At 37.9% G+C, this 16,243-nt stretch overlaps 1 protein-coding gene across 1 annotated transcript in view; it reads left to right on the top strand.

The window, feature by feature from the left end:
• EPB41L5 (erythrocyte membrane protein band 4.1 like 5) overlaps window positions 1-16,243 on the top strand; it is a 149,499-nt gene that overhangs the window by 123,244 nt on the left and 10,012 nt on the right. The window contains exons 19-21 of the mRNA XM_090279315.1: window positions 4,183-4,311; window positions 9,678-9,742; window positions 15,095-15,185. Of these exons, the coding sequence (XP_090135441.1) occupies window positions 4,183-4,311; window positions 9,678-9,742; window positions 15,095-15,185 (285 nt within the window). The remainder of the gene's footprint in view (window positions 1-4,182; window positions 4,312-9,677; window positions 9,743-15,094; window positions 15,186-16,243) is intronic.

Below are 16,243 nucleotides of genomic sequence, written 5' to 3'. Positions count from 1 at the left end.
CAAACTGCAATGGATGAACCATATGGGGGTCCCATTCTTTAGCCACTTATTGAAGTTTTTGGCCATTCTGACCATGGTTGTAAGACCATCAAGTGTTAGGCCAACCTCCTCCTCTTCTTCAGCCATTGTTCGTCTTATTCCTCATCCTCTTCTTCACTTGCTGATTCAGTCAGCTCCTCCAGGTCTTCGTCCATCAACGGCTGAGAGTAAACATCGATCAGGGTATTTATGTCTTCAGTACTCATGTCACTGAAGCCCTCTCCTCCCAGTATTTTTGCCAGCTTCATGGCCTTATCCACCGCAGAGTGATGGATTTAATCAAGAGAGAATCCCTTGTAATCATGGACCACTTCTGGCCATAATTTTTTCCAGCTGGCATTCCAAGTCTCACTTTTCATCTCCTTTATGGCCTTTTGAAATTTTGGAGACACGATGCAATCATGTACTCACACCATTATGCCTCTAGCGAGAAGTCTTCATCCGAGTCCATAGCTTCAGTGAGGTTTTGCAGGGCGTTTCGGGTGTAGAGCACCTTAAAAGTGCGAATAACGCCTTGATCCATTGGCTGAATGAGCGATGTGGTGTTCGGCGACAAGAAGTCTATCTGGATACCATCATACAGTAGGTTGACAGCATAGTGTCCAGCATTGCCCATTATCAGAAGCAATTTGAAATCAAAGCCTTTCTCTGCCAGATAAACCTTAACCTCCCGGATAAAACACGGATAAACCAATCAGTCATGAGGAGTTTCATGATCCAAACCTTAGGGTTGTGCATCCAGTACACAGGCAACACATTCTTATTTTTGTTTCTTAGCGCCCTTGGGTTCTTGGACTTATAAATAAGCCCTGGCTTTATCATAAAGCCTGCAGCATTCCCACACATGATTAAAGTTACCCTATCTTTTTGGGCCTTGAAACCAGGGGCTTTTTGCTTCTTCGTTCATAATGAAAGTGTGAGACGGCATCCGTTTCCAAAATAATCCCGCTTCATCCATGTTGAAAACTTGTTCAGTCTTATAACGTCCTTCTTTGATGATGTCTTTGAACATGTTGTTCACATACTCCTCGGCTTCAGCTTTATCCTCAGAGGCAGCCTCTCCATGCAGAGAAACACTCTTTGAGTCCAAAACATTTCTGAATTTGTCAAACCAGCCCTTGCTGGCACTGAATGGGGTTGGTCTGGTTGGAGAAGCACTCGAAGGTCCTGCTTCAGCGTCGTCGTTGTCGTCCTCTTCTTCATTCTCATCAACGTCGTGATCATCCCTTTTTGCTGCTAAACGATAATATAGTTGCTTGGCCTTCGTCCGGATGGTGTTTGTATCCAGCAAGATATTCTTTTTTTCTGCGATCATTTATCCACACAGCTAATTCAGACTCCATCTTCACAATGATCTTATTGCAGGAAGTAACCACCCTCTTTGCTGTTTTGTTGAAAGTCACTGATGCCATAGACCTGATATACTTCTTTATATAGTGAACTGTAGACTCTTGATCCTGTAATGGCGACCAACAGACGCATAGCTTCTCCCTTTTTTCAACATGTCAAGAAGTTCCACCTTTTCTTTTATGGTAAGCATCTTCCTCTGGTGCTTGGGTTCACTGCCAGAATCCTTAGATGATACAGAACGTTTGGGTGGCATTATAAGGCTTGCAATAAATTCAGTCTTTAAGGAAAATTTTCACAAAACACAGCACTGCAGAGCAAAACTACGCACAGTGATTGGAGGTAGGCGTAAAGTGGACAAGGCGAGATGCTGAACATATGTGCACAGTGCAGGATAGCAGACAGACTGTTGCTATGGTTACTGAGCCAAGCAGAGCCCAGGATACACAAGACAATGCTCTGGTTGGTCACCTTCCATCAATCAGCCAATCGTGTGCCATGTACGAGCTCGAGCATACATCTCGTTTTCAGCGTAATGTATGTGTTCATCTGCAAAAAAACAAAAAAACTATAAACAATGTGCAGTATTTTGTTTTGATTTAATATTCTTTTAATGTAGTCATTTATTATATATTTTTATATATTTTTTGAAAATTTATAGGCAAAAATCATTAAAATCATAAATACTACGCATATAAATATGTACACAGTACTGCAAAATTATGCGATATAACAAAAAATCAGTGATAAAGAATTAAATATAATATTTTTAAAAATCCTGTGATACAGTGAGGCCGCGATAAGTGAACCGCGATATAGAGAGGGACTACTGTATACCCAAAACTGGAATTGCTGGATCATATGGAATAAATAAGCCATGATCAGAAAAGGACAGTAGGGATGCCAGAATGAGAAGAGAAACAGCAAGAAATTGAAAACTTATTTGAAAAAATAATGAAAGAAAACTTCCCTAATCTGGCAAAAGAAATAGACATACAAGTCTAGGAAGCACAGAGTCCCTAACAAGTTGGACTCAAAGAGGACCACACCAAGACACAATACAATTAAAATGCCAAAGGTTAAAGATAAAGAGAGAATCTTAAAAGCAGCAAAAGAAAAGCAGAGAGTTACCTACAAACGAGTTCCCATAGACTGTCAGCTGATTTCTCAAAAGAAAATTTGCAGGCTAGAAGGGACTGGCAAGAAGTATTCAAAATGTTGAAAAGCAGGGACCTTACAACTTAGATTATTCTGTCAGCAAAGCTATCATTTAGAATGGCAGGGCAAGTAAAGTGCTTCCCAGACAAGGTAAAGCTAAAGGAGTTAATCATCACCAAGCCATTATTATATGAAATGTTAAAGGGAATTATATAAGAAAAGATCAAAACTATGAACATTAAAATGGCAATAAATTCACAACTAGCAACAATTCAATCTAAAAAACAGACTAAGCACACAAGCAGAACAGAAACAGAATCATAAATATGGAGATCATTTTGTGGGGTATCAGTGGGGGGGGGAAGGGGGAGTAGGGGACAAGGTGTAGGGATTAGGAAGTACAAATTGGTAGGTACTAAATAGGGGGTTGTTAAGAACAGTATCAGAAATAGAAAAGCTGAAGAACTTATATCCATGAGACCTGGACATGAACTAAGGATGACTGGAGGGAATGGGGGTACTGGGTAGAGGGAGGCAAAGGGGGAAAAATTGGGACAACTGTAATAGCATAATCAATAAAATATATTTTAAAAAATAAACATAATCATCTACCTGGTGACAGCTCCAGAATTACAGGGATTAGTTTAAGTGAAAATCCAGTTGAAATTAATTACAGTAGTCCTCCAATATCTGGTTTTGCTTTCCGTTGTTCCAGTTACTTGTGGTGTACTGCAGTCTAAAAATATTAAATAGAAAATTCCAAAAATAAAGTGTTTAAAAGTATATTTTATTGATTATATTAACAATAGTTCCAATTTTCAAAAATAAACAATTTATTAGTTTTAAATTGTGTGCCACCCTGAGAAATGTGATGAACTCTCACACTGTCCCAGGATGTGGATCATGCTTTTATCCATTGTATCCATGCTGTATACACTACCTGATCATTAGTCATTTAAGTTATCAGATTAACTGTCATGGTATCTCAGTGCTTGTGTTCATAGATCACCATTATTTTTTTAATAATGTCCCCAAAGTGCAAGAGTAGTGATGCTGGTAATTCAAATATACCAAAGAGAAGACATAATGTGCTTCCTTTGAGTGTAAAGGTGAGTACAGTACAATAAGATATTTTGAGACAGAGACCACATTCACATAATTTTTATTATAGTGTATTGTTATCATTGTTCTTTTTTATTATTGATATTATTTTGATCTCTTACTGTGCCTAATTTATAAATTAAACCTAATTGTAGGTATGAGTGTAGGGAGTGCAGGGTTTGGTACTATCTGTCATTTTAGGCATTCAGTGGGGTTCTTGGAGCATATACCCTATGGATAAGGGAGGACTACTCTACAGCAAATGGCACACATTCTTTGTGTGTGGTTAATTCAGGCATTTGTCCCAGATAACAAAGTTGGTTTTTCAGTTGCTTAGGGACAGGAAATAGGGGTAGATGATTTCTATAGGTCCCTGTCAATTCATGTTTAGGTTTGTGATTATTGAGCCTTAGTTTGAAAACACATGACTATTTAAGGCACATGATTTCCTGGTTGTTTAAAGATGAGCTTGCATAAGTCCCTTTTTTATTTCCATATAACTATCAGAATTGCTTATAGTATATTTTTAATATCCAGGAGGAGGTGGTGAAGTTGATTGAGAAATGTCTTAATAATGCCATTGAGAGCCCAGGATTGAATGCTAGGAGAGTTCCTCCTGACTTGAAGAGTAACATTTTGAAGGCTCAAGTAGATGCAGTGCATAAGGTAAGCTGCCTTTAATAGAGATAGCCCTAGTGAAGTGAAAAGAACATGAAACTGAGAGTCCAGAGACTCTGAAGAACAAATAAACTGCATGAGTAAAATACATGAATGTGAAACAAGAGTGACCTAGCTAGTGATTAGAGATAGAGAGTTGTACCAAGAAACGTGGTCAATATGGTGAAATGCCTTCCCAACTCTAAATACAATCTAGATTAAGAGGGGGCAGTCATGGGATAAAAAGTTAGAGTAAAGATGCTCTATGGTTTAAAAAGTTTTTTTAAAAATGTAAGATTTGTATAGAAGTGAATCCCTAATCTTTTCCACTTTTATAATCAAAACCTCTAGAGATTCTAAGGTTCCTGTCAATATTAAGTCTGTCATTATAGGGTTTTTTTCACCAATCTGCTACTCATCACTTCCCATCTACCCCCAATTTGGCAAAATTGTGATGTTATTAGCAACAAGAGTGAAATTTACAAGGTGAAAGAGTCAACTGTGATGTCTTGAAGGATGCAATGCGTTGGGACCATGCCCATGAAATTTATGGCATCCATGCTCCCAAAATCAGTTTTCCCATGGCTCTTATTTTCAGACTTATCCTCCAGAGTACACCAGGACAGAAGCCTGTCTCACAAGTTTTGTTGTCAACTAGGATTTCAAAATATCCTGTTGTTGAGAAGATGCATTTTATCCATCCTGTCCCCAGGCACAAGCCTTGGACAGAACTTGAGAGGACTTGAAGAATATTGTTTGTGCTTTTGATTTACCCTCCTCCCCAGTGTAAACATAAAACATAATATTTACATATAAATAAATACATTGGGTTGTCCAAAAAGTTCGTCTGTTTTTTTTCTGTACAATGGCTCTAGTAGTGCTTAGTTGTCTTTAACTTCATTCGAAACAGTTTTTTTTAGATTATATTGTAACAGCTGTCATATCAGTGTGCATTTAAAAAAATTATTAAAATTGGTGAATTTTTGTGCAGCCATTGTAATATTGAAGATGGAAGAAGATATACATTTTTAGCATATTATGCTTTATTATTTCAAGAAAGGTAAAAACGCAACTGAAACGCAAAAAAATTTGTACAGTGTATGGAGAGGGTGCTGTGACTGATGGAATGTGTCAAAAGTGGTTTGTGAAATTTGTTGGTACTGTTGACATTTTTGCCAAATAATTCTTTGCTGTGGGGCTGTCTTACGTATTGGATGATGTTTAGCAGCACCCCTGGCCTCTACCCAATAGAAGCCAATAGCGGGAGATAGCTGACATACTCAAAACTTACAAATCAATAAAGTCATTGGTGAAAATGAAAAATGTGTCTTTTATTTTACAGAATAAAACTAAACTGACTTTTTGACCAACCTAATAAAATATGACGGTACGGACTCTAGTCTCTGACAACTTGAGTCTGAATCCTATTTCTAACCCACCACCTACCATCTTTGTGACTTAGCAAGTTAGTTAATTTCTCTGAGCCTCAGTTTAATTATGTTTCAAAAAAGATAATAGTAGTACCTACCTTGAAGTGGGTTATAAGGATGAAATAAGATAATAAATGTAAAAGGACATGGAATAGTGCCTGACACATAATGAGCGTTTAATGTGTTGATCCCCATTGCTGGAACTACATGTTGTAGTGTTGGAACTGCAGCTGCATGTGGTAATAGTAGTTATTATTACCTTACATTTCAGTTATACTTTTGGATCTTTTTTTACTTGAAAAAGTAATAACTTGAATATCTCTTAAAGAGATTTTATTTTATAGTTACAAACCTTTTCACGAAGAAAAATCCAGGACAAGATGCACTCATCATTGAAACCTCCTGAACACTTAAAGAATAAGTAACAGGACTTCTGGCCAAGATGGAGGCTTAGACTGACACACTTGACCTCCTTCTACAACTAGAAAGGAATACAACTACCTCAAAACAAAAGATAACTAGAAATTCCAGAAAATAAAACTACACGGAAGCCCAACGAACGAAGTTATAAACCAGCGGTGCTCATCGGACAGGTAGGAAGAGTGAAATCAGGCGGTGCTGTTTGCGGTAGCACAGGGACAGCAGCAGGGAGAGCAATCCCAGCTGCAGTAGAGCCCTGGCAGCTCGGGACCCCAACGCTGGGAAAGGCAGCCCCAGCATTACCTCAAATGGTGAGGCCTAGAGGGCAGGAGGACGGATCCTGGTCTCCCAGCAGAGAATAACGGCAGGAATCCGTCTTGGAACCCTGCCCCCACACAGAGCGCCACAGCTCAGCGAAAAAGGTTGAGGATCGCCACCAGTCTCTGGCTTGTGACAAGTACACAGGCTCTGCCCCCTATAGCCTGCCCAAGAAGCAAAGCAAAACACAAATCTGTCAAAATGAGGCAGACAACTGTAGAAATCCCAGTGATGCAGCTCACCAGGCAACAGATGAAGAATCTGACAGAGAAACAAATAAGAAACCTTTCAGAGGCTCAATTCAGAGCTATAGTCATTAGGTGGCTTACAGAATTAACAAAAGATTTGGAACAAGATGAGAAAGGATTGAAAGCCACTCATACTGAAAAGAACGAAAACACATACGAGACAAGTGGTGAGGAAATAAAATCCAGAGATCAAATCAACAAACCGGAACATAGGGAAGGAACAAACAGTCAACCAGTGCGGAAAGAGGAAACAGAAAACAAAGAAAGTGAGGAGAGAATCAGAAATCTCTGGGACAGCTATAAGAGATCGAACATAAGGATTATAGGATTGCCAGAGGGCGAAGAAGAACTAGAAATTGAAAAATTATGTGAAAAAGTAATGAACCAGAACTTCCCGAACTTGGAGAAGGAAATAGACTTACGGGTCCAGGGAGCACAGAGAGTTCCAGAAAAACTGGACCCAGGGAGAAACACTCCAAGACACATTATAATCAAATTGTCAAAAATTATAAAGAGAGAATCTTAAAAGCAGCAAGAGAGAAGAAAAGAATCATGTACAAAGGCGTCCGAATTAGACTATCAGCTGACTTCTCAAGGAAGACCCCGCAGGCAAGAAGGGACTGGCAAGAAATATTCAAAGTAATGAAAATCAAAAACCTACAGCCACAAATACTCTATCCCGCGAAATTGTCATTCTGAATAGAAGGGTAGAGAAAGTGCTTCCAGAACAAAATAAAACTGAAAGAGTTCATTAGATCCAAACCACTATTATATGAGATGTTAAAAGGGACTTGTTTAGAAAAAGGAGGATCAAAACTATGAACATCAAAATGAAAACTGCATCACAACAACCAACAACAGAAGCTAGGAAACTGAAACAAAGGCAAACTAAGTAGGCAATGAGAGTGGAAAAAGAGCTATAGGTATGGGGAACATACTGGGGGAAGGTCAGCAGGAAGGGGAAGGGGGGGAGGGAGGGAGATAGTACAGGAATTAAGCATAGTAGGAGGGAATGGAATAGACAGGAAGATGTTGAGAAGAACTATATGCACAACCAATGGACATGGACTAAAAGAGGGGGGACAGCTGGAGGGAGGGGGGTCACTGGGCGGAGGGGAGCAGAGGGAAGGGAAATTGGGACAACTGTAACAGTATAATCAATAAAACATATTTTAAAAAAAGAATAAGTAACAGTTCTACACAGACTTTAAGAAAATGGGAGGGAGTACTTTCTAACTCACTTTATGAGACCAATATTACCCCAATACCAAAACCAGAAAAATATATTACAAGAAAAGAAACTATAGACTAATCCCTCTTGAGCAGAGACTCAAGAGTCTTTAACAAAATATAAACAATCATACTCAACAATTTATGTAAAGGATAGTACATCATGTCCAAATAGGGTTTTTCTCAGGAAGCAAATTGGTTTATCACTCAAATACCAGTAGGTTCACCGTATTAAAAAATAAAGAAAATTTTCTCAAGTCCTATAGAAATGACATTTCACAGAATTCACACACCCCCTTCATGATAAAAACTCATAGCAAACTAGGAATAGAATGGAACTTCTTCAGCCTGACAAAGGGCATCTATGAAAAAAAATCTATAGCTAGCATCATACTTCATGGCAAAAGACACACTGACTAAAATAGCAGCTAAAATTCAAAAATGATCATTCCTATGTTGTCAGTGGTGGAGCTCCTGTAGTTCACATTGCTGGTAAGAATAAGAAATGCTTAATAACTACTTTAGAAAAGAGTTTGGCAATGTATTAAACATACACTTACTGTATGATCCATTAGGTATTTACCCAAGAGAAATGAATATGTAGGTTCAAACAGATATTAGTACAGGAAAGTTCCTAGAAGCTTTATTTTAATAGCTAAAAAGTAGAAACAACACAAGTGTTCATTATCAGGTGAACAGATTATGCTATATTCATACAGTAAGATGCTACTCTGCACATAAAAGGAATTAATTAATGATAAGTGGAATACCATTGATGGATCTCCAAAACATCATGCTATTCTAAAAGGTAGACCCTAAGATAGGTATAATGATTTCATTAATGAAACTACAGTAAGTACAGATCATTGTTTACCATGTGTAAGGTTTTTTATTTATTTATTTTTTGATCCTCACCAGAGGACATTTTTCATTGCCTTCAGAGAGGAAGGGAGAGAGAGAAGCATTGACTGATTGCCTCCCACAGGCACCCAGACTGGTGATCATAGGTGCCCAGATCGGGAATTGAACCTGCAACCTAGGCATGTGCCCCAACCCAGAATCGAACCTGCAACCTTTTGGTTATGGGATGATGCTCCAACCAACCGAGTCACACCAGCCAGGGTACCATGTGTAAGGATTTTGATGGGATTGCATTGGAAGCCTCAAGGAAGCATTTTGAGGGTAGTAAAACTGTTTCATCTGGTTGGTTATACACCTGTATATGTTTTCAAAATTCATTGAACCATACATTAAATGTGTGCATTTTACTATATGTAAATGATACCTCAATAAAATTGAAGGAAAAACTGGCTTATTCAGAAAATTTTTTTAGAATTCTCTCCTAAAATATTCCTTGCATTCAGGAAAAATAAAAAGCCAGATATATACATTAACATTTGTTTCTTCTTTTTATCATGTAAATTTGAAAATAATTCTGGCATGGAATACTTGTGGGATCTGTATATATAGACTTACACATCATGGTATCTTAAATAATTGAAAGCTACCTAGTAAAGCATGTGGATTTGTATGCTAATGTATTGAAGTGGAAGCACAGATTATTAATTTAGATAGGGGATGGGATTGCACTAAGTGCAGTATTCATATTTCTGTAGATAAGGAACTGAAGGAAATTGATATTTTTGTTTTTACAGGAAATAAATATGAGTTTCATATTAGTTTAGTATCCTCAACAAAGATTTAATGTTTATTTATAATTTCATTTTAGGTTACAAGAGATGATAGCTTATTAAGTCATAAAAATACCAACGTCCAGGATGGTGCCACAAACAGGTACAGTTTTGGTTAAATTGAATTAAATAATTTTTTTTTCTTGTTAACTTTTTTGGGGGCCTTTTTTCCTCTTCTTCAATCTATCACCACATGATTAGGATGAATTAAATGATGTTCTTTTCCTCTTAACTTTTCTAGGGAACCTTTTTTCTTCTTTCCAAATCTATTACCACATGATTTCAGAATATCTATTTGAAAGAGAGCTTAAATTTGCTCTTCTTACCATTATGTAACTGCTTAGTACCTAGTTTTAGATTATTTGAAGATACTCCTAATTAGTCTCTACATTTTCATTCTTCTTCAACTGTTTTAAACTACAGATCAAGAACAACATTTACAAGTATTTTTTAAAAGATTTTATTTATTTTTAGAGAGAGGGGAAGGGAGGGAGAAAGGGAGAGAAACATTGATCAGTTGCATATACCCTGAATGAGAATCGAATTGACAACCTTTCGGTTAGAAGGCCAGTGCTCAGCCCACTGAGCCACACCAGCCAGGCTACAGGTATTAATTTTACAAGGTACCTGGGAGGAAAGTATATTATTTCTTTTAAGCATGCTAGTTAACTTTAGTGCAATCCTATCATCACAATGGCCTTGTTCTTATAAAAAGTTTTTACTGTGGGTTCTTATATTTGAGCAAATTTTTCTGCTCTTCTTTCAAAGCACCTACCCACCTCTCTTCTCTTTAATGAGTATTATGCCATTTATTCGTCTTACTAGGCTTCTGTTCCCTTCTCTATGCCAATTTGGTTGTTTTGTCACTGTGTATCCAATGTTCTGTGCTTAGTTGGTGCTAAACATTGTTGAATGAATGAATGAATGAATGAATGAAAGCTGGGTTTTTTTCTCATTATAAATTTACTTAGTGGAGTGTTTTTTGATTAATTATATTTGGTTCCAGACACAGTAATCAATATATATAGCAGGCTTTGGATATAAGACTTTATAGTTAGTATTCAACAAACATACTAATTGGTGATCAGGATGAAACTGGATTTTCAACTTAACCTTTAAAGTAATTCCAATAAATCAGTTGACCCACAATATTTTTTATACTATTGTTATTATCAGAGTCTTTTAAAATAACCTCATTAATTTTTTTTTTCTTTTTTCTTTTTGGCCAAGAGGAAGATAATGGGGATAGGGCTTCACAGTTTCATTGAACTCAAAGCTGGACAGAGCACAGAATGTACTCCAGTTTACTTCCAGATTTATTTTTCTAAATGGCTGTTGATATTTTGAATAATCTATTTTCCTGCCGTGGTTTGCAATGCATTCTTTAAAATAAGTTCTTGTTTATACTAAGTTCTTGTTTAATTTAAATGTGGGTCTATTTCTGGACCTTTCCCTCCTCTGTTAAACTGTTTTGTTTTGTTTGCTTGTGCCATACCACACTTAGAAAAAATTACTGTATCCCCCTTTTAAAAATGAAATACTTCAGTCATAGAGAAAACTATGGAATTTGTGTAATACGTATCTGTGTGTACCAAATAATAAGTTTATCCCATCTTCACATTTTGCTATTGTAGATTTAGACCACTTTTCTATTATCTTTTTATTGAGTTGTAATTCCCATTCCTTAAATTTACCTTTTAAAAGTATACAATTCAGTGCATTTTAGTAAACTAACCAAGTTTTGCAACCATTACCACTGTCTAATTCCATAATATTGTCATTACCTCTAAAAGAAACATTATACCCATTTTGTCCTTCCGCATTCCTTCCCATCTCCATGCCTGCCCCAGCTCCTGGCAACCACTATTACACCTTCTGCTCTATTGAAATTGCCTACTCTGGACAGTTCTTTAAATGGAATTGTACAATATGTAGCTTTTGTGTCTGGATTCTTTCATTTAACGCAATGTGTCCAAGGTTCATCCACATTGTAGTATATATTAGTACTTCCTCCCTTTTTATAGCAAAATAATATTCCATTGTATAGATATACCATATTGGTTATCCATAAATCAACTGATGGACATTTATGTTGTTTTTACTTTTTGGCTATGATGGATAAAGCAGCTATGAACATTCACATACAAGAATTTTTGTAGACATGCTTTCAGTTCTCTTTTTTTTATGGTGCTAATTTTAAAGTTTTATTTAAGACACCACATTTTCCACTTTACAATACAGTGCTTATAAAGTGCATTATTTCCTTTTCCTGTGCACATAGTCCATATTCAAGTATCAAGAATGCTAGGTACTATACAGCAGCTCAACTTCTAAAACTGCCATGGAATTCACTACAGATTTGGGACCTTCAGTATTTTCTGTGGAACAATGCTAAATCTATACTCAAGGTTGGCTTCAACGACCTCTTCAGTGGTGAGACCAGAGGAGGCACCACCAGATAGAGGGGCTTCACCACCAGGATCCCCCCTGGCATTCCTTCTGGCGTGCCTCCTGCATTCTGGTACAGCTTGGTAATGATGGAGTTGCAGGCTTTTTCTTGCTCTTTCTGCTGCTGTTCAAATTCCTTTTCTGTAGTCTGGTTCTTATCAAACCAGTGATGATTTCATTGCACTTGTCAATAATCCTCTGTTTGTCCTCATCATTGATCTTACCTTGAAGTTTTTCATTTTCAGCCATTGCTTTCATGTTGAATGCATAGGATTCAAGTGACTTCTTGGAAAACAGCTTGTCCCACTGCTTCTCATCTTCAGCTTAGTACTTCTCAGCTTCCTGGACCATGCACTCAATGTCTTCTGTGCTCAGATGACCCTTGTCATTACTGGTGGTAACCTCGTTCTCTTTTGTACTCTTATCCACAGCAGAGACATTGAGGATGCCATTGGCATCAATATCAAAAGTGACTTCAATCTGAGGAACACCACGAGGTGTACAAGGTATGCCTGTGAGTTCAAATTTGCCAAGCAAGTTTTTATCATTGGTCATGGCAAGCTCACCAGGCTGGTTGTCCGAGCAGGTAGTGAAGGTCTATGTGTGCTTGGTAGGAATGGTCCTGTTGCACTTGATGAGTACAGGGATGACTCCACCAGCAGTCTCCATGCCAAGAGAAAGAGAAGTGACACCCAGCAGCAGCAAATCTTGAGCATTTTTGGATTTGTCTCCAGAGAGAATGGCTGCCTGGACAACTGCACCATAAGCAACAGCCTCATCAGTGTTGATGCTCTTACTCAACTATTTTCCATTAAAGAAGTCCCGTAGGAGTTTCTGATTCTTGGGAATGTGGGTAGAACCACCCATGAGGACAATATCATAAATCTAGGACTTGTCAAGCTTGGCATCCTGAAGGGCTTTCTCTACGAGGTCCTGGGTGCCATGGAAAAGGTCAGCATTCAATTCGAAAATCGAGTGTGGGTAATAGAAGTACAGAAGTCAATTCCTTCATAGAGTGAGTCAGTCTCAGTACTGACCTGGGTGCTAGAAGAAAGAGTATGCTTTGCACGTTCCCAAGCAGTACAAAGGCGATGAACAGCCCTCTTGTTCTCACTGATGTCCTTCTTATGCCTGTGCTTGAACTCTGCAATAAAATGGTTGACCATTCGATTGCCAGTCTTCTCCAACAAGTGAGTGTCCCAGCTGTATATTTTGACCTCAAAGATTCCATCTTCAATTGTATTTTTACATATTTGTATTTTAAAAAATTATCTATGGTTCCTTCATATTAATTGCCATTACATGAGTCAGCCACACTTTATTCATTCTTTTATCAATGGACAAATGTGTGTGTTCTTCCATATACACACATGTTATGAGGATTTTTTAAATCCTTAGCCAAGGACATTTTTTAAATTGCTTTTAGAGAGAGAGGAAGGGAGAGAGGAAGAGAGAGAGTGAGAAACATCAGTGCAAGAGAGAAGCATTGATTGGCTGCCTCCTGTACATGCCTGGACTGTAAATTTTATGCATCCAGACTGGAGATTGAACCCACAACCTAGGTATGTGCCCTGACCAGAAATCGAACCTGCAACCTTTCAGTTGTTGGATGGTGCTCTAACCAACTGAGCCACACCGGCAAGGGCTATTATGAGGATTATTTAAGGTGCATACCTTGGAGTGGAATTGCTGAGCAGAATGGATGCAGAAGCTTTTCATCTGCTTCTTTCCATGTTTGGCAACAGTGTAAACTACACAGGACTAATATTTTGTGGAAGAGTTGGGAGATTTCATTGTAAAACATACTTCACTTCTTTTACTGCTCACTGTTTCTTATACCAACTCCATTTGTCAGGGTTGTTTCTTCTTTCTGAAGCACAAAGTTATTTTTTCTCTTTGGTAAATTTTAGGTTTTACTGCTTATTCTTGAGGTTCTGCATTTTCATTACTGTATGCCTGAGAATAAGATTTTTTAAACAATATTCTTGTGAGTATTCAAGGTGTTCCTTCAATCTGAAGACCTATGTCTTTATTCAGTTCTGGAAAATCATAAGCCACTATCTTTTTGAATATCCATTCTTTGAAATATCTTGATCATTCTCTGGTTCTCATAACTGTTCCTTCTTTATATCCCTTTGCCTCTCTTTGCCTCAGTGTTGTGGATGCAACAGTCCTAGCTTTCGCTTTACTTCTTACGTCTGACTTTTCCAACTTAGGATTTATCTGTTTTTCTCAGTCTCCTTGTAGGATGGACAGAAGTGCTCCTGTTGTTCGCACACTTTTCAGTGATACTAGAGAGGACTGGGATTTCCTGCTGGAGGTGTGATCTTAGTGCGTGATGACCTTTGGCTTGTACATTTCCACTCTTCTCCCTGGAGTTTTAAGCCCTGCGTAAGACTGCTCCTATTCTTGTTCTTATCTGGAGTTAGACCCTCTTGTCATTTCTGCTGAGTCTACAGATAACATATTCTCTGGCATCCTGTCATCTGGCTGGTCCTGTTGTAATACCTGGAACACTCTAGTGTTGCTTCTTTCTGAGCAGAGCTCTCCAGCCTGTGTCCTTAAATGGGGACTTCTCCTTACAGTTCCTGACAGTTCTTCCACTTCTCAGGTATTCTGTATAGTTTCTGTACCACTGAGCTTTCTCATTCATGTCTTTGATAAAAGCTTTTAAAAATCAATCTATTGATCTTTTCTGGGTAACTGCCTTTCTTTTCAAGATAAATCTGTTCTTTTAGTGAGATTTAGGAGGAAAGCAAAGTAGCCCATAATTTGATTGATCTGTGAGTGAGTCTGACCTGGATTTGAAACTATTGTGTGGTGGGTGGAAAAGGGTTTCACACAAGCATGTATGACCTTACCTTGACTGCTGTCATGCTTCTAACAAAATGTAATTTTTTATTCTACCCCATGGATTTGTTATACTTCTTTCCCAATTCCTTTCTTTGAAAATACTGCCTATGCCCATCGAGGTCCTCCATGATACATATTTATATTTTCTTCCCAGTGCTGTATTAAATGAGAATAATGTGCCCCTCCCTCAAGATTCTGTTCCTCCAGTGCACACCTCGCCTTCAGGAAATGGTTCTGTTCTAAAGGTAACAATACTTTTACTTTCTAAGGTTTCCCCAAAGACCATACTGAATTGAATCCTGTAGTATAACCATGGACATCTGGTGATTTCTATTTGTTATTGTTGTTACTAAGGTCTTTATTTTACCTTTTATTGTTCAATTACAGTTTTCCCAGTTTTTCTCCACTGCTCTCCCCTGCCCTGCCCACTCCCCTCTCCCACAGTCATTCCCCACCCTGTTGTCCATGTCCATGGGTCGTTCATACCTGTTCCTTGACTAGACCCTTTCCCTTCTTTCTCCTCTTCTTTCTCCCCTTCTCCCCCTCGCTGCTCCCCTTTGGTCAGTGTCAGTTTGTTTCTTATCCCCATGCCTCTGGTTCTATTTTGCCTATTTGTTTGTTTTGTTCCTTCTGATTCACATCAGAACTCAAGCTGTGAGAAAAGCATTGAGCCTGAATTCTCTAGGGAGAGTCCTACTGTCAAATCCCTCACAATAGGATATCAGGGATTTTTCTCCAGTTTTTGTGTTATTTTTTTGGCATTTTTGGTTTTAGGTGGTCTTTGTATTTTTGATTTTTGGGTGCTGGCAATGCTCCCCTAGTATCTCAGACTGTACATGGCACATAGTAGGCACTAATTATTTATTCAGAAATAAACTCTCTAAAATAACAGCAACCTGTCATTGTGTTGCAGGATAACCAGCTCATCACAGCTCCTACCTTTCCTATGCCCACTTGCCACACCCTCACCAGTTCAGACATAGAAATCTGGTTCATTGTCCAGTGAATTTTTTAATTTGCGAGTTAAGTGAAAAATTATTCTTATAAATAAACATTTACCATTGAGCGTTTTTACTGCATAAAAGCATTTATAGTAGAAGTTTACCAAATATTTTTAAGAAGAAAAAATTAGAAATCACATATATTCCCACTACCCAAAAATAGTCTAGTTAATATTTAGGTGTATAATTTTTCAGAATTTTGGGTTAAAAAAAAGTAACAACCAGGAGCCTCCTTTCTGCTAATTAAAATTCTAACAAGATATATTGACATCTTTGATCATTGAAAATCGTTAGGTGGAACC

Source organism: Furipterus horrens, unplaced genomic scaffold (genome assembly GCF_987537825.1).
Source record: "Furipterus horrens unplaced genomic scaffold, mFurHor1.1.pri manual_scaffold_1, whole genome shotgun sequence".
NCBI classification, from domain to species: domain Eukaryota; kingdom Metazoa; phylum Chordata; class Mammalia; order Chiroptera; family Furipteridae; genus Furipterus; species Furipterus horrens.
This window is presented reverse-complemented; position numbering and strand designations above follow the sequence as displayed.